Raw genomic sequence first — 21,985 nt, 5'->3', positions numbered from 1 at the left:
GAGCAGTTCCTTTCCTTCTCCATACTCTTTTCTTCCCATCACTCTGGTAAAAGTTGATCTATGTCTCATCTGTCCATAGGATGTTGTTCCAGAACTGTAATGGCTTTTTTAGATGTTGTTTGGCAAACTCTAATCTGGTCTTCCTATTTTTGAGGCTCACCAATGGTTTACATCTTGTGGTGAACCCTCTATATTCTCGCTTGTGAAGTCTTCGCTTGATTGTTGACTTTGACACATATACACCTACCTCCTGGAGAGTGTTCTTGATTTGGCCAACTGTTGTGAAGGGGTTTTTCTTCACCAGGGAAATAATTCTTCGGTCATCCACCACAGTTGTTTTCCGTGGTCTTCCGGGTCTTTTGGTGTTGCTGAGCTCTCCGGTGCGTTCTTTCTTTTTAAGAATGTTCCAACCAGTTGATTTGGCCACACCTAATGTTTTTCCTTTCTCTCTGATGGGTTTGTTTTGATTTCTCAGCCTAATGATGGCTTACTTCACTGATAGTGACAGCTCTTTGGATATCATATTGAGAGTCGACAGCAACTGATTCCAAATGCAAATGTCACACCTAGAATCAACTCCAGACCTTTTACCTGCTTAATTGATAATGAAATAACGAGGGAATAGCCCACACCTGTCCATGAAATAGCTTTTGAGTTGATAGTCCCATTACTTTTGGCCCCTTAAAAAGTGGGAGGCACATATAGAAACCATTGTAATTCCTACACCGTTCACCTGATTTCGATGTAAGTACCCTCAAATTAAATCTGAAAGTCTGCAGTTAAAGCACATCTTGTTTGTTTCATTTCAAAGCCATTTGTGGTGGTGAATAGAGGCCAAAATATGAAAATTCTGACAATGTCCCAATATTTATGGACCTGACTGTAGATGAACTTCCGGAGAAAGGACTATCGTCTGGGCTCTGATCAGATGGGGGAGCCCATTCCACCTAGAGCGGATTAGGTGTTGAAGAGGCCTGGAGTGGAACTGAGCGAATTCCACCATGTCGAAGGTGGATACCATGGACCTCAAGGTCTGCATTGCTGAGTGAATTGACACTGGGTGACTGTGTGGTAACCTACGCACTCATTGCTGCACTGCAGAGATTTTGTCTGCTGTCAGGAAGATTCTCTGAACTTGAGAATCCAGAAGGACCCCTAGATGAACCATCCTTTGAGAAGGGGTCAGGGAAGACTTTTTCCAGTTGATCAACCAGACGTGTTCCTGTAGAAAGGAAATGGTTATCTGAAGATGGTAGTAAAGGACCTCTGGAGAATGTGCTAACAGCAATAGGTTGTCCAGGAATGAAAGTATTCTCATCTCCTGACAATGAACTTTGGTCGCCATAACCGCCATGATCCTAGTAAAGACCCATGGAGCTGTAGAAAGCCCTAAAGGCAGATCCTGAAATTGGAAATGTTGCTGTAGGACAAACCGGAGATATCTCTGATGAGAGGACGCTATAGGTACATGTAGGTAAGCGTTCTGAATGTTCAGAGACACCATAAAGTCCTCAGGCTCCTTAGCTAGGACAATAGAGTGGAGGGTTTCCATATGAACCTGGATACCCTGATAAACTTGTTCAGAGACTTGAGGTTGAGGATAGGCCAATGAGACCCATTGGGCTTCTGAACTAAGAACAGCATGGAAAAAAAGTCCCACGCTTTACCCCTGAGTGCAGCAGGGACTGAATGGTTGTCTGGAGGAGCAGGGCTTTGCTCGGGTCGGATGGAGGGCCTGCATAAAATAACTTCTGGGGGCTGTCTAATGAGAGGGCGTACCTCTGAGAGACCACTTCTTGTACCCAGGCGTCTGTTGTAGTCTGACGCCAGAAATTGTCTAACTGAAGAAGTCGCTCTCCCACCGTGAGATATCCCAGGAGGAGGCCCGTCCCGTCAGGCTGAAGGTTTGTCCCCATATCTAGCAGCTGGACAACTAGTAACCCAGGCCTGCTTGTTCCTGGGCTTGGAGGCCTTTGTGGATGCCGACTGCCGAGGAAAGGACTGACCTTTCGCTTTTCCTTGGGGACGAAAGGCTCAAAAAGATGACATCCTAGGCCTTGATGCAGATGGCAGGAAAGCCATCTTAGAAGCTGCCAAGGTAGTAACAATTTTGTCTAACTCTGGGCCGAACAGGATCTCTCCAGTGTAGGGCAGTGATTCCAAGGCTTTCTTAGAATCTGTGTTGGCCTTCCATGAACGAAGCCAAATAATACTATGGGCTACTGCCGAAGTAGCAGATGCCTTGGAAGCTAAGAGGCCAGTATCCAGAGCTGCTTCTCCCAAATAGGAGGCTGCATCCCTGATGTGCGAGATGTAGGACAGCTGTTCCCGAGAAGCATCAGAGGGAAATGTGTCCTCCAGAGCATCTGCCCAGCTCTCAATGGCCTTTGCTACCCAGGCAGTGGCCATTGCTGGCCGAGTAATAGCTCCTGTAAGAGAATAAACAGACTTCAGGCAAGCTTCAATCCTTCTATCCATCATGTCCTTAAGGAAGCCGTAGGGATAGGTAAGGTAGAGCTTTTCACCAGCCGTGTCACGTGGGAATCCACCGCTGGGGGGAGTTCCCATTTAGAATGCTGAAATAGGGTAAAAAGAGACCAGGCGTTTTGGCACTGGAAACATTTTATTTGGCGTATGCCATGCCTCGCTTATGAGCTCAGAGAGCTGATCAGAGTGAGGAAATTCTGCTAACATCACTTTCTGTCGCTTAAAAAGGCTTTTTTGCTTTAGGAGCTGGCTCAGCATCTTCTATTTGAAGAATTGATTTTACAGCCCTTACTAGTGCAGGTACATTCACTTTGGACTGAAGCTCCTCCTCCGGGGTTAGCCTCGTTGAGCAGGATGTGCAGGAGATCAATGTACTGTAGGAGCAGCAGCCTTGCCTCTGCTAGACATACAGTAGCTGCAAGGGCACATAATATGGCACTGAGTAGTAGGCAACACAGTATGTGACAGCCTTCACAAATACAGGTAGATGTGAAGTACAATGAACCCCCTTTATACACCAGTATTACAGGGTTATTGTGAAAAAAGGGAAAGGTATAAGCTGACAGTATGAGAGGAAAAACAGGTAGCAGAGCACAAGTCACATAAAATGCAAGTATATATATTAAAATATAACTGCAATGGGCACTATATTCAACTACACAGACCACAGCGGCTGGTAGGAAATAGTGCTGTATAACCTGGCTCCTAGGAGAGGTATACAGGGAGACCGGGCCCAGCGTTCCCTGAGACCTGTGGCTGCAGTAAATGGCCGTCTTGTGCCTCTCTGAGGGGACGGGGAGAGGAAGAGCAGCTCAGGGACAGTAATACCGGAGTGAAATGGTGCCCTGAGCTGGGGGGAGGGGCTGCAGGGAGAGGGCTGACCTCTCCTATGCTGACATGAACCACCGGATCTCTGGCCTTTAGTTATGCCCTGCGCCAGCATATTATGTACCCTGGTGGGCTAGTGGAGACCCGGATGGAGCGGAGTCACATCACAGGGTCTACATCAGCACATCTGGTCTGTCTCCTGAGACCGGAGGTAAGACTGCATATAACCATACATCTCAACTGTCCCGCATTCCCGCCCGCGGGCTGTCCCACCCGCGGGCCGCAGTGTCCCGCGGTGGGGGGGAAGTTGGGGAATCATACACGCTGCTCTGCTATGCAGAGCAGCGTGTATGCAGAGGTGAGAGCAGCGTGTATGAGATGCGCATAGCATCTATTGAGAGTACGGGGGCAGCCCGGGGGCTGCCCAGCATCTTGGAGATGCGTGCCCAGCATCTCGGAGATGCTGGGCACGCCTCATTAGTGATGTAAACTATCATCTGAGCACGCCCCCTTTACGAGTAGGCCACGCCCCCTTTTTCGGACGTCCCGACTCCCAGCAAATTTTGGGAGGTATGATATAACCTCGGATTCCCGCGAGCGAGAACCCACCTTACCTTTCCCCTGAGTCCCAGCTGCAATCTGGGGACCCCCGTGGAGCAGGCCAGCAAGGTCCCCCGGAGCCCCGCCGTAAGTACCAAGCCTGGGGCTGGAGTTGCGGTGCCGTGGAGGGAGCAGCAGCACAGACATCCAGAGGACTATCTAGTGCTGCTTGCTCTGTCTTTAGTAAAATTCAAATAAAATAAATCATAAATGTAAAGCTCGGGCTGCTTAAAGCAGCCCAACTGTTCTAACGGTGACCAACTTCTGCCGGACACCAAAACAAACTGAATTGCTTCAGGCTGTGGGCGGGGTATAGGGAGGAATGACCTGAGCATCCTGGGATTGAATAGCTTTTCTGTTGGTGTCCGGTCCTACTATTCACCACCTACACCCCATTGTCTCCCTGTGGAGCCCAATGGACCCTGAAGAAGAAAGAATCGTTTTTCACATAAAAATAGAAACAGTAAAAAAGGGAAAAACTGAAATTTTGTAAACAGGGCTTGCAGAATTTTTTCTGGAGAAACGGGAATACTTATCAATGGTATAAAATAAAGTCTAACTTTGTGATATATATTTAACAGTTTAGGCAGCGTAAGCCATGAAAGTGCTGGGACATCCGTTTTTTCATGGAATTGCTTCATTGCTCGGCACCCTTTTGTCATACATTAATGCTCTATAGAATAGTGAAAACTGCATCAAAATCCGTCCCGTGGTACTCGAGATTAGCCCGAACAAACAGACAGACGCCTACCAGGGACTTTATTTTATACTATGTATAGGGGTTGGGTATGAGATATCAGCAGTTGGGATGCTGGCTCTCCAAAGACCGACAGCGGCATCCCGATGCTTGGTATCCCAACCGTGGTTAGGTAAGTATCCTAACCCTCTCCCCTTGACACTCTGGGCCTGATTCAGAGCCGCTCCTAAGCGGCCGCTCGTTCGCTCCGAGCGATGTTCGCACAACTGCGCATGCGTATGGGTTGTAATACCCATGCGCGAACCAGTCATTGCGGTTGGAAATTGTGTGCTCGCAAAATAGCGAATGCCTCCTAATTTGAGTGACAGAATGAGGCGTTTGTGGGTGGTAACGGGACGGTGCTTGAAATTGGGGAGTGGAGATCCGAACGCAGGCGTGCCAAAAGGTCAAAACGGGCGTTTTAATGGTGTGCATAATTAACAAAGCAGCGTCATCGACCACGTCACTTGGTTGTTTCTTAGCCTGAACTGTTCGCATGATTGCGGTAGGAAAATCCAACCACAAGCACTGCGAGCAGTTCAGATGCCTTTCGATGTACTCGATTAATCAAATAAATAGCGGAGATGATGTAGGATGCGAGCGGCCAGGGGGCGTCTTTACAAAATAGCGAGCGCATATTTCGTTCACTCGCTCAGACATAGAGGCGTCAACAGACCGCAAAGAGCGAGCGCTCAATTTAAATAGCCGGACCCTTTTTCTGAACGACCGTTCGCAAATAGTGTCCGGCTCTGAATCAGGCCCTCTATCCCTAACCCTCCTTTTCTGCATCCTAACCCTCCCTACCCCGCACCCTAACCCTCCCGGTTAGTGGCGAAACTTAGCCCTCCTCCCTTAGTGCCCAAAGCTAACCTCCCCCATAGTGCCTAACCCCCCCTCCCCGGTGGTGCCTAACCCTAATCCCCCTGTCCTCAGCCAAACCCTAACCTCTCCCCTCCCGCAGCCTAACCCCCCTGCGGCTAACAGTGCCCACTATACTTACGATCGGATGCCGGCTGTTAAGATAACGGCATTTGCATCTCCACTGATGTTGACGCTGGTCTTCTGTCCGCGCTTTGGGATTTCGGTAGATGGCATCCCAATGGTAGGTATAATAACTACATCCCATATTTGCAGTTAAAGAAAACAATGTCTCTCAAAGTAAATTGCAATAAATATGGATGTTTATTCACACAAATAGCAATGTTTTGGACCACCCCTGATCATTTCTTCTCTTTTCTTTTTTTGTTAGAAAGGATCAGTAATGATCCAAAACGTTACTATTTGGATGAACATCCTTGCAAATTACAATGGGGAAGATGTATGAAGCCCAGAAACGGTATCAGCGCACGTTATGTGCGCTGATATCGCATCTCCCCGTTAAGTGCCGCTATCATACATCTACCCCAATGATTGCCTGTTTTTGAGGTGGAGCACTCAACTCAGAGAGACAGATGAGGGGTGATAAATGTAATTGTAAATGCAGTGTAAAGGGACTGGAAGAAGGGCTCTCAAGGATACTCACCTCTGTTCCAGTCTTTGATATCACGGATTAGACTTGCACGGAACGGAAAAGGTCCTTCATCCAGTGGCGTAACTACCACCCACGCAGACCCCGCGGTGGCGTGGGGGCGCGGAGGCTTCTGGGGCATGGTGGCGGGGGGGAGGGGGCTGCAGATTCCATGCGGACTGGCCGTCCGTATGAAATCTGCTGAAAACGGCCCTACAAAAATGGCTGCCGCCTAGGAGGAGACATATGCTAGAGATCCTACTGGACATCTAGCATGTTAGTCATCCAAGCAGGGCGATAGTGTGGACCACACATAAGTATAACAAACACACAGCCGCCGGCGACAGCAGCTGTGTGTTTGTTTTAGCAGCCGATGAGAGTCAGTCAGACTCTCATCGGCTGCTTGCCTTGCGCCCCCACTGCTGGAGCCGGGCTGGAGCACACTTCCGGCTCCTGCAGTGTGTGATGGGAGAGACGTCATGACGTCTCTCCCATCATGCAGAGCGGGCCAGCCCGGGAGGACGGCAGACGGAGGAGCAGATGCCGGAGTGGGGAATGGGGATCAAGGTAAGTGGAGGTTTTTTTTGTGTGTCTGGCGGGGGGGTTGTTTACTACTACTACGGGGACAGCATAGAGGATTACTACTGGGGGGACTACTACTGGGGGCACTGCTGGGGGGGACTGCTACTAGGGGTACTCCTGGGGGGACTACTACTGGATGGGTGCACTACATAGGGGGAAGTTTACTGCTGGGGGGACTACTACTGGGGGCACTGCTGGGGACTACTGCTGGGGGCACTGCTGGGGGGGACTACTGCTGGGGGGGGACTATTACTGGGGGCACTGCTGGGGGGGACTACTACTGGGGGCACTGCTGGAAGGACTACTACTGGGGGCACTGTATAAGGGGCACTACCCCTTATACAGTGGCGTAACTAGGGTATTTGAAGCCCAGGGCAAATTTGAAAAGGGAGCCCCCCCGCCCCCCCCCCCCCGATGTGCGCGCGCGGCAAAAAAATGGGCGTGGTCACTTAAAAATGGGGCATGTCAACATGACGCACCCCTTTATTTTCACACTGAACATTCCTATCCATATGCACCTTAACCCCAGTAGTACCCCTTATACAGTACCCCCAGTATGCAGTTGTGGTCCCTCTTATGCAGGCCCATAGTAGTGCCCCTATACAGTATCCTCAGTAGTGGTCCCCTTTATACAGCCCCCAATTAGGTCCCCTTACTCAGTACCCCCAGTAATGGCCCCCCCAAATGCGGTGCCCCATGTAGTGTTCCCCCTTATGCAGTGTCCCCAGTAGCAGTCCCCACAATGCAGTGCGCCCAGTAGCGGTATCCCTTTATGCAGTGCCCTTTATATAGTGCCCCAGTAGTAGTCCCCCCCATGCAGTGCCCTTTATATAGTGCCCCCAGCAGTAGTCCCCCCCCCCATGCTGTTTTCCCAGTAGTGGTCCCCTTATGCAGGCACCCGTAAGTGATCCCCCCTATCCAGTGCCCGCTGTAGTGACCCTTCCTATTATTGCCCCCAGTAGTGGTCCCCCCAGTGCAGTGCCTCTAGTAGTAGGCCCCTTTTATAATGCCCCCAGTGGTAGTCCCCCCCCCAAGTAGTAGTCCCCAGTAGAGGTTCCCCCTCCTGATTAAGTGCCTCCAGTAGTAGCCCCCCCCAGTAGAGGTCCTCCCAATAATAGTGCCCCCAGTAGTAGCCACCCCTCACCCGTTGTGCCCCCACCCCCACCCCCAGCTTTTGCCCTTCTGCTCAACGGGAGGTTTCTGTCCTCCCTGAGCTCGCCTTAGGACACCTGCGTTACGGTTTGACAGGTTTTGCCCTTCTACGGTTTTGCCCTTCTGCTCAACGGGAGGTTTCTGTCCTCCCTGAGCTCGCCTTAGGACACCTGCGTTACGGTTTGACAGGTGTACCGCCCCAGTCAAACTCCCCACCAATAAGGTCCCCCCAGTAGTAGCCACCCCCCTCCCCCGCTGTGCCCCCAGTAGTGCAGACAGGTTTAAAAAATATATATATAAAAATATACTTACCTGAATCCACGCTGCTGCTGCACCGGGCAGCGACACCGCTCCCGCCGCCCGCCAGTCCTCCCGGGCTGGCGCGCTCAGCATTATGGGACAGACGTCATGATGTCATGACGTCTGTCCCATTACCCACTGCAGGAGCCGGACGGAAACCCGGCTCTTGCAGTGGATGCTGCAGCTGTCAATGAGAGTCTATCTGACTCTCATTGGCTGCTGTTTAACACACGCATTGCCGCCAGCGCTGGCGGCGATGCGTGTGTTATGCACAGCCTGAGCCGGCCTCCTAGTGCTATTGGGAAATCGCTCAGGGGGAGGGAACAGGCTCAGCTGTGCAGCACAGGACCGCCGCTGGAAGCCTAGCGCCGGTCCTGTGTAAATGTGTAGCGCCGACCGCACTCATTGCGGTCGGCGCTACACTGGCTAACTAGGGCGGGCGGGCCGCTACCGTGGCCGGCGGCACCCCACCTTGCCTCCGGTCCCACAGCACCCAGGGCACGCACCCCGCTCGCCCTGCCCTAGTTACGCCACTGCTGCGGGCACTGTATAAGGGGCACTGCATAAGGGCTTGTGTAGCTAGCCGAGGGGGGGAGGGTGCAAGTTGAAGAAATGCCTAGGGTGCCAAGAAACCTTGCACCGGCCCTGCACCCAGGGGCTCCCGTATGCGCTGTACTGTGCCAAGGAGACGGAGGAGTACAGCCACTTCCTGCTGTCTGACAGGTACTCACGCTGGCTCTCTCTCTCTCTTCCTCGGGGCTGTCAGACACCGGTGGGAGGAGCCGATGGGTCTGCAGTGGCCACAACCTGACAGCCCCCACACCCAGGCTGCTCAGGATGCTGGATGTGTACCAGATGCTGCTGTGTGCAGGCTGCAATGCTCTGTCTCTGTTTACTGGAACAATGCTCTGCTTTTTTGCTCTGTGTACGGCAGAGATGATCTTTGCAGGATGCTCATTATGATGATGATGATTGGTGCTCTGTGATACATTTTGTACTGTACATATAAATGCAGTGTGAGGGATGCTGGCGGTATAGGATGCTTTATACGACTGGGAGGGATGTGCTGTGACTTTTTGCCCTGTGACTAGCAGGGATGTGCTGTGAATTAGAAGGGATACCCTATGTCTAGAAGGAATGCCCTGTGACTAGGAGCGGTGCTCTGTGACTAGCAGGGATGCTCTGTGAATTCAAAGTAGCACCGGCGCCCCCATTTACATACACTCCCATATATATATATATATATATATATAACCACTGTCAACAAACGTAAAACCCCTGGCAAGGAGCATGGAGCCCCTGGCAACGGGTTTGGAGCACCTGACAACAAGCATGAAACCCCTGGCAACAAGCATGAAACCCGGATACCCCGTGCATCTAGCACGAAACCCCTGGTAATGAGCGTAAAACCCCTGACAATGAGCATGAGACCCCTAATGAGCAGGTAATTTAAAAGTAATTAGAAGCCTTACTATGGGGCATAAAATGGTGTCAGGGGGCAAATATGTCAGTGTCACCTTGATAATAGGCATTACAGTGTGTGGCATAATGTGTAATGGGCATTATGGTGTGTGGAATAATGTGTAAGGGGCATTACAGTGTGTGGCATAATGTGTAAGAGGCATTACTACAAGGAGGAAAAATACTGTAAACTGTCTAGGGGGGTGGGAGCACATTTTTAACTTTTGCACTGGGAGCCAAATTGTGTATAAAAGGCCCTGTAATTATTTTACCAAAATGCCGTGTGGGGTAGGCGGTGGTGACTGAAACATTTTTGGCAGGGGGGAGCAAAATTTATAGTTACGCCACTGCCTTCTTCCTATCGTCACTGCGGTTAACTGAACACTCCGTTCCTGCGGTTTCTAATATAAGATGCCGGGGTGGGGGGGGCATGTTACAGGGCCCGATGAAGCTGTGCTCTGCCCATGGTGTACTGCTAGATTTGACATTAAATTGGTGAAGGTAGTTATTTTAAAGTAGGTTTAGAAAATATCTAAAAATGTTTACAGTAAATGAAAAATGAACACGAGTCACACATTTTGTATATATCTAATATATATAATTCATTGGTCTGTTTGTCTATCTGGTTATGCATTTGGACACCCCTGCAAAAATTTGGATGAAACCAACATGAGGTGGTCCAGTTGGATCCTGGCCTGGTTTTAGGGGGAGGTGGGTGGTTAGGGTCCTAGCCAGACCTCCCATTGGTATACGCTGGGCAGAACTTTGACCCGGGGAGCCTTTCACTGGATGGATTTGGATGAAAACTTCGCAGAGGGGTGGAAATTGGTCTGGGATGCCTAACTTAATAACTTGAAGATTAAACTCAGACTACGCCGAGTACTTCTGCTAGTATAATAGTAAACAGGAGTCTAACACTAGAGATGATTAAAATGGGCTTGTCTGCAAAGTTTTGTATATTTCATTAGCAGATTTTGGTGTTAGGCAGTGGCGGCTCCAGAGGTGGGGCTGCAGCGCAGTTCAAAATTCAAATAGGGGAGCCACACCAACTGTCTTTTTTAAATGCTGCCAAACACAGATGGTTGGGACTCACTGGCAGTTGGTGTGACTCCCCTGTTTGAATTTTGGACGGTGCTGCAGCCCCACCCCTGGAGCCGCCACTGGTTGGGTGGTCCTAGTCATTCACTCGACCACATCCCACAGAAGAATGAATTGGCCATCACCATCCTAGTTGTAGTTATATGTTACATAAATTCTGCAGAACAAGACTCGGCAAAATGGCAAAGCAAGAGTGGCATGGAGATTGTAATTTTACTCATCTCTACTTGACACCATTTTCCTAATTAGTTTGTGTGCCTGTGATAGGGTTATTAGATTGCATTCTTCACTGGGTAGGGGAAGGATGTGCCTGAATAAAATTCTCGGCTTGTATACACTACAGTATATGCTGGTGTCACATAAATGAATATTAATGATAAAGGTAAAACTGCCAAATTACTAGGATTATTCATTTAATTTAAACATTGTTATTATTTGTCTTTGTGATGTGCATGATAACATGCTGCAGCCTTTGGAGGTCGTGCTGCCCCCATTTTCCAAAACGAACGAGGCCAGGGTCTGTGTCAGTGGCCTCGCAAGGGACCAGGACCTGGTAAGGCTCCGGTAAGCTTCAACTTCCGCAGTCTGGCCAAAAGATCAACGCCCCTCTTTTCTTTGGACCAAGTCACCGCCCCCGAACAGCCACAACATGTCATTTATTTTGCGGCTTGGAAGCACTGCGAGTGATCTCGCAGTCAGTGATCAGCTCATGCGCAGTACAAATCATTAAACATCGGAGTTGTACGCAAATCATCAGGTTTGGGTACAACTCTGAATCAGGCCAATGGACCTTAAAATTGTGTACTATTGAATGATCCAGACATGTAGATATTGAAACATGCTGGAGACTGGAATAGGGAGGAGATATAAATTCATAATCTGAGATCAAAGGTCACCAGAGTGGTTAGGTGAGCAAATGTTAATCAACAGGGTAATAACTTCTAAAAGCTAAAGTACATTACTAATACACTACTTTGCGAAGGTGCGGAGTGTTGAGAGCATGTTCCTAAAACACAGGCCATGAAAATCAGATGATGTTAAAATGTTGTCAAATGAACTACATATATGTTTAATAAAATTTTAGTCTTTCTGCTGACTGTGAATGACATGTTTCAACCATTTGCAAGTTAACTGTTTACTCTCCACCCAGCTGTAAAGGGGACTGTAGCCAAAGTGCCGGGAAGCTTTGTCTGTTTCGTAGTGACATGTAGTGGTTATTAATTTCAAAATAGGTAAAGTGAGGAATGGCTTTATGTGCCAAAAAGGTCTCACAAGAAATCTCATTAGGGTGTGAAAGGCAACAATCAACCATATCTTCCAGTAGGGGATGCGCACCCCGATTCGGATACTGGGGTCAATCTCAGTGAACAATTCATGGGTAAGCTTCACCCTCTGAGTAAATGGAGTGTCGTCATAAACATAGTACACTTGTCCGCCGAGGAGATCTGGTTTGAGTTGCATCTGCCGTGCTGCAAGAACATGCATCCAGGCAATGTTACCTGCAAATAAACAGTGTTTGAGTTATTATAATTATTTATGAAATGATTGCATCTAATAAAATCGCAGTGGCTGTCACTTATGTTTCCAGCAGTTCTATGTTATGTTAAAATGTTAAAGAAGATTGGGAGGCAGTGGCGTAAGTTTATCCCAGACGCCCAAAAGGCAAGTTATAATTTGGTGCCCCCCCCCTAAAGGAGAGGTGCCCCTTCAGTGCTGGCGGCAGGCGCCTCCATTGTCTCCCTTAGTTTTGCCCCTGTTGGGAGGGAAGCTGTGTATGGGAACTTAACCATTCGGTACTCGTGATCTAGTCTCTTACCTCTAATATCGTAAATACTTCCAGCACCACAAATGGTAAACTCATCGTAGAGGCTCCAGTTCACATTAAGCCCGACAGAAATCCCAGTTCACATTATTCCCCGTGCCCTTCCTGCTTGTGATATAGCCATGTGTGGGGGCCCCTAGGCACCAACCCCGGCCACCCTGTTATTAATCTGACCCTGGGGTTACATGTACCATATCACCTGGGGGAAGTTGGGAAGTTTGGCCAAAGGTAGTACCACTCCAATCAGGATGCCTCCACTGAGAGGGGGGAATGTTAGTTCCCATGTGGGTTAGTATTCAGGCTCCCACGGATAAAATGTGTTGTCCTGTTTGGGAGAATGAGACCGAATCTAAGAGGTGATGCTCTGGTCACAATATTTGTGCTAGTGAACAATGGGTGATCGGGGCTCTGGGCCTGATTCAGAGCCGCTCGTAAGCGGCCGCTCGTTCGCTCCCAGCGATGTTTGCCCAACTGCGCATGCATACGGATCGTTATACGCATGCGCGAACCAGTTAGTGCGGCCAAAATTTGTTTGTTCGCTAAACAGCGAATGCCTGCTATTTTGAGTGACAGGAGGAGGCGTATGTGGGTGGTAACAGGGGAAGGTGCTTGAAAACGGGGAGTGGAGATCCGAACGCAGGGGTGCTTAAAGGTCAAAACGGGCGTTTTATGGGTGTGCATAATTAATACAGCAGCGTCACTGACCACGTCACTGGGTTATTTTACAGACAGAACTGCTCGCAAGATTGTGGTAGCAAAAACCAATCACAATAATAGCGAGCAGTTCATACACTGGTCGATGTACTCGATTAATATAATAAATAGCGGACATGACGTAGGATGCGAGCGGCCAGGGGGCGTATTTTTCCAAAAAACGACCGCAAGTTTTGTTCGCTCGTTCAGACCTAGAGGCGTGAACAGACTGCAAAGAGCGAACGGTTCATTTGAATAACCACCCCTATTTTCTGGACGAGCGAGCGCTAATTGCGTCCGGCTCTGAATCAGGCTCTCTGCCCTGCCATTGGCTGGACTTAGTGCCCACCTGGTAACTGACACTTATGACTGTTTTGTTTATTGATGCCTGTGCTCCCATCGTGTACATAATGTTCTGAATAGATTTGTGTTGCATCTTGCTACTTGTAGGTAATGAATGTCTTCCTTTCGTCACTGCTTGCCTTCTTATAAAAATGTGCTCGAGTAGGAAAATACTTTTACTGTATGAATTAAAACAAATAGTCAATGTAACTGAGCGATAGGAACGCATTGCATAATTACATGATTTACCTGCATTGCTATATTTAGATGGTCCTACACTAAGTGGCCAAATTATTATGACACCAGTGCAGATAATGCTGACTTAGGATGTCTGAATAGGTATAAGAACAGAAAGTGAAGGTATGCAGAGACTAATGAAATGTATCACTCTTGAAATAATGGGTAAACAACGCGATCTGATGGACTTTGCAACAGTGGTGCGATCATTAGCAAAACAGTAGTTGGCAAAGTGTAAGAGGACCAGCAGACAAAAAACTGGGTCTGAGCGCAAGGTCTGTGGTCATAAACGGCTACTGGATGCACAAATACAACGGAGAGTGGGCAGGCTTGTTCAGTTCTACAGATGGGCAATAGTGCATCAAATTATGGATAATCAGAATCAGGGACCAATTCAAATGGCCTCTCAAGGAACTGCATCATATGGGCTACAGAAGCAGAACACCTGTCTATATGCCACTGATATCTACTGCAAACAGGGGAAACACCTCCAGTTTGCTCAGGAACACAGGAATTGGACAGTAAGATAGTGGAAACGTGCATTGCTGGCAAAATAAATCTTAGGCCCTGGTACAGCAATTTTACGGGGCCACCCTGAAGGGCGTGTGGCCACAATATATTGAGGGCACACCTACAAGTAATAAGTATCCGTCCTATATCTGCTGCAGTCTCCCATTTCGCTTGCAAAAGTAGCCCCATAGGTTTTTATGGGGGCTGCTTTTTAGCCAAATTTACCAATCTCCGGAATGTGATGCATTCAGGAAGATGGTGTTAGCCCATTGTAGGCTATGAATTAAATTTAGCAAATAGTATCAGGAGAGGAATCTGTAGGATCCTCTCCCTATACTCAGATACACGTGGTCAGCAGACTGCATATGTACAGTGGTGTGTTCAGCTCTCAAAAGATTTGCAATCCTTCACTACTTACATATCACAGGGACGTGCTACTTTTGGAGCACCTGTCCCTGTACGTGTATTTTTATACATTTGGGCTAATCATAATTTCTTATTGCCACAAATAGCAATGATAATACAATACAATTATCGGTTCTTAGACTTGATAATTAATATGCCCCTAAATAACATACAGTATAATTCCTCCTAAACAGAAAAATATTTGCATGTTCCCATTCATGAAGGGAGCAAGTATTTCTTTACAAAAATAATACAAATAGAGGTCTTCATTTAAGAAAATGCAGTTGATGCAATTACATTTTTCATGTCTATTTCCCTAAATTTGTTTTATGCAGCTTCCAGGGCCACAGGTTTAATAACATAGATACATATAGATTTGCAGAGCCAGATATCTAACTTATAGGCAGCTAAAAGCAGGCTTGCTGACATTCTGGCTTCCCCCTCCGGGAGGCAGCAGCTAGGTCAGCATAGCAGGAGGGCCTGGCCGGCATAGGGGGGCACGGCCGGACATATTACTCGGCATTTGCAGGCGGAGCAGGGGACGTGGTCACACGGTCACGTCATTTTGCCCCCGCCATACAATGCCGAGATGACCGGAATTGTAAAGCAGGGGGCAGAGTCATGATGACATGATTCAGCGTGCATCGCACCATCGGCCACCCCCGCTGTGGGGGTTTGTGTCGTAACTGCGGAGGGAAAGGAGGAGAGGCTTCCTGCTTCTCCAGGGGGATGGGAGCGGCACCTGTTTTTCAGGTGGCTCCAGGCCGATTTGGGAGGGTAGGCAAGTATGGCTAAAAGACAGCAATAATATCATGCAGAAATCACTGTTGTCCAGTTGAACTTATTTTATTAGAAATAGAAAGTATGATGCTACCTAACCCCAGGCTTGCCTACCCTCCCGATTTGGCCGGGAGCCTTCCAAATATTGGGTGCCGCTCCCGGCCTCCCAGAAAGGCAGACAAGCCTCCCTTGCAGCCGCTGACCCTCCGTACCCCTCCGCAGAGTAAACTAGAAGCCCTGCAGCGGAGGGATGGGCGGTGACGCGATTCAGGCTAAATTGCAGCAGCGTGGCCCCGTCCCTTGCTTCACAATGCCATTATTTCAGCATTGTGAAGAGGGGGCGGAGCTGCAATGACGCGATTGTGTGGCCCCACCCCCGCAGCATCATCATTACCTGGCCACGCCCTGTTGTGCGCAGACATTCAGCTCCCTCCCGGAAGGAGGGAGCTTAATTTCGGCAAGTATGCCTAACCCACAGAGTATGTGTGTGGGGGGAGGAGTACGGCAGAATGGTGGGGAGTTTGGCAGTATGGGCGGGGGAGATTCTGGTAGTATGACGGGGGACTGGCAGTAAGAGGGGTAAGTATGGCAGTATGGGGGGAGTCTGGGAGCATGGAGGGTGGTATGATTGATAATATTGCCACAGTATGGGTAGCAGCAAGAAAAGAGGTGTCTGGTAATAGGAAGAGGTTGAGTCTGGTAGGAGAGAGAGATGTACCGTCTGTGGTACTGGCAACAGGAGGGGGATGAGGGGTGTTCTGTTAGCAGAGAAAGAGGAAAGGGGCTGTCTGGAAGCAGGGAGGGAGTGAAGGGGGTGTCTGGAGGCAGGGAGGGGGGCTAGTGCTTCAAAAGTAGGATCTCTGGAAGCAGGGTAGGGTAGGTGGCTGGGATGGTGTATGAAGGTAGGGAGGGTGTGTGGGGGAGGTTCTTTTTAGGGGCAGAGGGGGTGAGGAGGTGTCTGGAGGTGGAACACACTCACCCACATACACCACAGTAAGGGCTAGCACAGACTGTAAGCATTACTGATTGCACTGACCATGTCTATCTGTATGTATAATGCTGGGGGGTCTCTTTGTCTGCTGCCTGGGACTATCGGATTGATGCATGGCACTACCTCAGACCTGCACTTTGCTCAGGGGGAGAATCAAGATGTCGACCACAGCCCTGGAACAGCAGTGAGGGCGGAGTGGCGAATCATTCCTGCTGCTCTGCCTCTGTATCAGCATCATTGTGTGGTTGCAGCAAGACACATGGTGGGCGGCTCCAGGCCCCTGTACTGGGAAATCAGGAAAGTAGAAGGGTGGGGAGAGGGGCCACAGTAGACTGTTACTCTGCACCTCCCTCCCACTCCCGAAGCCTGGAGAAAACAAAGACTTGTGAAATGATGATGTTATCATCTCACTAGATCAGTAGCTGCGCAGCAGCGCGGTGGATGTGTGGTATGCATTGCAGTAAAAAGGAATATAATAGATAACTCCCCTCCTACCTTCCTGCCCATAGCGGTATACTGAAAAATTATATAACACTTTGAAATTAATGTAAAAAACCCCAAAACCTTGAATCGGGTGCTGGTGTGCTCAGGGTTCCCTGGCATGTTCGGGTAAATAGTACCCACTCCCCCCCTCTCATCGCCTCTGAATTTGTGTCATGTGGTCTGACGAATCACATTTTCAGTTACACCATGCAGATGGTAAAGTGACTATATGGAGACAACAGCACAAAGGCATGTGCCCTTCTGGATCCGCTACCATCACACCTTCAGGATCTGGAAGATGATTTCATTGCATTAGAGCTAATATTCCCCATGAAACATACCGACAGTTAGTAGAATCTATGCCTAGAAGAATTCAAGCCATATTAAGGGCAAAAGGTGGTCCAACAAAGCACTAAGCCGGTGGTCATAATATGGCCACTCAGTGTAGAGTGCAGATTATTATTATTGTTTATTTATATAGCACCACCAATTTGCAGAGAATATTTGTCTCCTAGCCATTAATGAAACCTGGATTTCACCCTCTGACACCACTTATGCAGCTCTCTCCTCTGGGGGCCTCAAATTCTCCAACACCCCCAGACCTGGGGGTCGCCATGGTGGTGGTGTTGGAGTCCTTCTATGCCCCGGTTACTCATGCCAACTCATAACCTCTGAACCATCCCCTACATTCTCTACAGTTGAAGTTCATGTTATACGCCTGTTCCAACCAGTACACCTCCATGTACCTGTCATTTACCATTCCCCTGGCCCTCCTTCCAAGTTCCTTGACAACTTTGCTTCCTGGCTCCATCACTTTTTCTCCCCAGACCTTCCCTCTATTACTCCTCACCCTCACATCTTCATTTGGCCTCTCCCAATGGATTTCCATGTGAGTGGGCATTTGCTTGATCTGGTCTTCACTCACCAGTGTGGTATTTCTGATTACTCCAATTCCCCATTCCCCCTCTGTGACCATCAACTCTCTTTTAAACTATCCCTCTCTCCTTCCCCTCCTCTACCTCCTAAAACCACCATCACTAAGCGTAACATTGAGGCTATCGACACCATTTCCTTTTCTTGCCTGCTTGACTCACTTCTCTCCCCTATCCTTTATCTCTCCTGTCCTAAACAAGCTGATTCCCTATACAATGCCTCCCTTATTTCTGCTCTTGACTCTGTTGCTCTGGTGATCACTACTTACCCTCGCAGATCCACACCTCAACCCTGGCATTCCAAATGCACCAGATACCTGCAAAAGTGTTCACGAACCACCGAGTGACAGTGGAGAAGATCACGCTCTAAGGCAGATTTTCTCCATTTCAAATTTATGCTCTCATCCTACAGTGCTGTCCTTTCCCTCTCTAAACAGTCATATTTCAAGAACCTCATCTCCTCCCATCTCCTCCCATCTCCTCCCAGTCCTCAAATCCCCAGCGTCTCTCTTTTAAACTATCCCTCTCTCCTTCCCCTCCTCTACCTCCTAAAACCACCATCACTAAGCGTAACATTGAGGCTATCGACACCATTTCCTTTTCTTGCCTGCTTGACTCACTTCTCTCCCCTATCCTTTATCTCTCCTGTCCTAAACAAGCTGATTCCCTATACAATGCCTCCCTTATTTCTGCTCTTGACTCTGTTGCTCTGGTGATCACTACTTACCCTCGCAGATCCACACCTCAACCCTGGCATTCCAAATGCACCAGATACCTGCAAAAGTGTTCACGAACCACCGAGTGACAGTGGAGAAGATCACGCTCTAAGGCAGATTTTCTCCATTTCAAATTTATGCTCTCATCCTACAGTGCTGTCCTTTCCCTCTCTAAACAGTCATATTTCAAGAACCTTATCTCCTCCCAGTCCTCAAATCCCCAGCGTCTCTTCACCACCTTAAACTCTCTCCGCTGCCCACCCTCTTCTTGTCTCCCCTCCTCGCTCTCTGCCATTTACTTTTCTACCTACTTTACATCTAAAGTTGATTCCATACATCAGGACATCATATCCAACAAGTCCCCCAGCTCTCCACCTCCTCCTTTCCCGGATAACACTATAACCCTTGTCCATCCATTTTATCAACTTTGACAACCTTCTCCCCTGTATCTGGAGAGGAAGTCATGGTCCTCATCCGGTCCTCCCCCCTTCCACCTCCCCCTTGACCCTATCCCATCCTACCCAGAGAGACGAACAAGACAAGGAAAGGGGAGCTATGACTTGTGCTGAGTATAGACACAGAATTTTATATAATTTGCGGGTGGTCAGGGCACACGGATGATGAGAGTTGGCAACACTACTGAACCGCTTGTGATTGGCAAATGCACCACTGATGCTAATAAGTCAGTGGGGTAACTGTACATTTTGCTCCCCCCTGCCAAAAAAGTTTCTGGCTACGACCCCCCCCCCCGTCCAAAATCAAACAAACCCAAAGACAACATTTCTCAGCGCACACTTCTGGCACATGCACTCATGAAAAAGGTGTGTGGTTTTGTGATACAGTAATGTCCCTTACACATTATGCCACACTAAGTAGTGCCCCTTATAAAACATAATGCCACACCATAATGCCCTCGTAATAAATTATGCCACACCGTAATGCCCTCGTAATAAATTATGCCACACCATAATGCCCCTATAACTCATTATGCCACACCGTAATGCCCTTATAACAAATTATGCCACACCACAATGCCCCTATAACACATTATGCAACATCGTAATGTCCCTTACAACACTTGCCACACAGTAATGCCCCTTACACATTATGCCACACAATAATGCCCCTTATAACACAAAATGCCACACAGTAATGCCCTCTATAACACATCATGCCACACTAAGTAATACCCCTAATTGCACATTGTGCCACACAGTAAATGCCCCATACACATGATGCCACACGGTAATGCCCATTACATTCCACCCTGAAAGATCTACCTCACCAACCCTCCTCTCTGCTCCTGCCAGTCTGTCGACTCAGCTCAAGACAGGTTGCACAGTTTCTATGTCCGTGTAGAACCAGATTATTGGGAACATATTTTATAACCTGTAAACTGTGTGTATCAAGTTAGTGCCCCTTATGCAGTGTCCCCTGTAGTAGTGCTTCTTTAGTTGTGTCTATTATACAGTGCTTCTTGTAGTAGTGCCCATTATGCAATGCTTCCTGTAGTAGTGCCCATTATACAATGACCCCTGAAGTAGTGCCCCTTATGCAATGCGCCCATTATGTAGTGCCCCCTATAGTCATGCCCTTTATCCAGGGCCCCCTGTAGTTGTGCCCATATGCAGTGATTCTGTAGTTGTTCCCATATGCAGTGCCCCTGTAGTTGTGCCCATATATAGTGCCCCCTGTAGTTGAGCCCATATGCAGTACCCCCTGTAGTTGTGGCCCCTAATGCAGTGCCCCCTGTAGCTGTGACCCCCAATACTTACCTATCCTTGCTGGGCATCGCTGACTCCACACGGCCACCATCCGGGCTGTTGCTGCCGCGCTGAGTGGATCTAACTTGATCCAGCAGGTGCGGACACGCAGGCTCCTCACAATGCGGGTGACGTCATGGCATCAGCCGCGCACTGCATCACTAGGAACACTGGCCTCTGAAGCGACCAGAGGCCTTCCTTAGCCTCTATCGCTTCAGAGGCCAGTGATCACAGTTGCAGTGGCGTGGCAACGGCACCTGGCACACACAAGCCACCGCGAGGTCTGCGGGGGCCATTGTTACGCCACTGTGATTTCTACAGTATATTGTTGTTTTTTTAACATGAGATGGAGAGTTGTTCCTGTTGTATAAGAGTTTTATTGATGCTTTATAGCAAATGTGCATTTTACAAGCAAAACAAGTGGTTAAAAACAGTGTATGTGACATGTGCCTTGTTTAAACTTGGCACATATCTTGTGATGTGTATGCCTCAGCATACGATCTTAAATATGCTATTTTTATGTGTAGCTTTTTTAAGTGTGAATTGCATCCAGTTTGTGTCCAAATAATAATAATAACTGTCATTAATATTTTAACTGCAGTGTTCTGTCATCATTAACAGGAAGTAAAATGTATTTGCTCTCAAATCTTCATAATGCAAGAAATAGTCATACATTTTAGAAAAATAGTAAACCCATTACAATAAAAAGCCCACGGAAATAAAAATGTTATATATTGTGGTGAACATCGCCATCATGTGGCTCAAGTGATATTCAGCAGTTACAGTATAATTAACTTACTGATGCAATGGGGCATATTCAATTGGGTGCGAGAATATCAAAAAACCTGCACCTGCAAGGTTTTTCCTGCAGGTGCGGGTTTTACGCTATTCATTTAGGTACGTGTTTTTTGGGGGGGTTTTTACGGCGGGAGGTTTTTTTTCGCGCACCTCCAGAGCAAGCGTGATTTTTATCCTAAAATCGTTATTTTTAGGAATGATCAGTGGGACTTGCTCTGGCTCCCCCCCCTTAGGATGATTAAGCAATTGGAAGTTTCCAATTAGCTCAATTAGTCCTTAATTACTTACCTTCTGCAGCGCTGTCTTCTGCATCCAACGTTGCAAGCCGGCTCTTCTGCAACAGGGTGAGTATGTCAGTGTGTGTGGTGTTTGTAAGTGTGTATGAGTGAGTGTGTGTGTGTATGAGTGTGTGTGACCCCCCACTGCCAGTGTGCCTCCCCACAGTCCGTGTGGCCCCCGGAATGGGTGCTGGGAGAACTACCACCAGAGTAAGAGGTAAGTATATAAGTATATATATATATATTTTTTAATTTACGCAGAGCTGGATTTTCCGAGCTGAAAACCCTGCAATCACTATTCTTTTAATTGAATACCACGGGTATCGGGAGCGTGCATACCCGCTGTATTCCTAAATTGGGCGCGAGGGGCGCAGGGTTTTTTCCTCGCTAAATCTCGCGCCCAATTGTATATGCCCCATAGAATGTGGTTGTACAAAGCACACACAATCAATGTACACTGTATGACACCTTGGTTTTGCCCCAG

The 21,985-nt window shown here is 48.4% G+C and overlaps 1 protein-coding gene across 1 annotated transcript in view; it reads right to left on the bottom strand.

The window, feature by feature from the left end:
• Positions 1-11,831: 11,831 nt before the first annotated feature.
• Positions 11,832-21,985, bottom strand: part of LOC148538416 (3 beta-hydroxysteroid dehydrogenase type 7-like) — a 79,719-nt gene continuing 69,565 nt past the window's right edge. Inside the window, exon 6 of the mRNA XM_088455530.1 lies at positions 11,832-12,250. Coding sequence (XP_088311656.1) covers positions 11,832-12,250 — 419 coding nt within the window. The remainder of the gene's footprint in view (positions 12,251-21,985) is intronic.

The sequence above is a fragment of the Taudactylus pleione genome, unplaced genomic scaffold (genome assembly GCF_031769625.1).
Source record: "Taudactylus pleione unplaced genomic scaffold, aTauple2 ptg000040l, whole genome shotgun sequence".
NCBI lineage: Eukaryota > Metazoa > Chordata > Amphibia > Anura > Myobatrachidae > Taudactylus > Taudactylus pleione.
The sequence above is the reverse complement of the archived record's forward strand: the minus strand, read 5'-3'. Positions and strand labels throughout refer to the sequence as shown.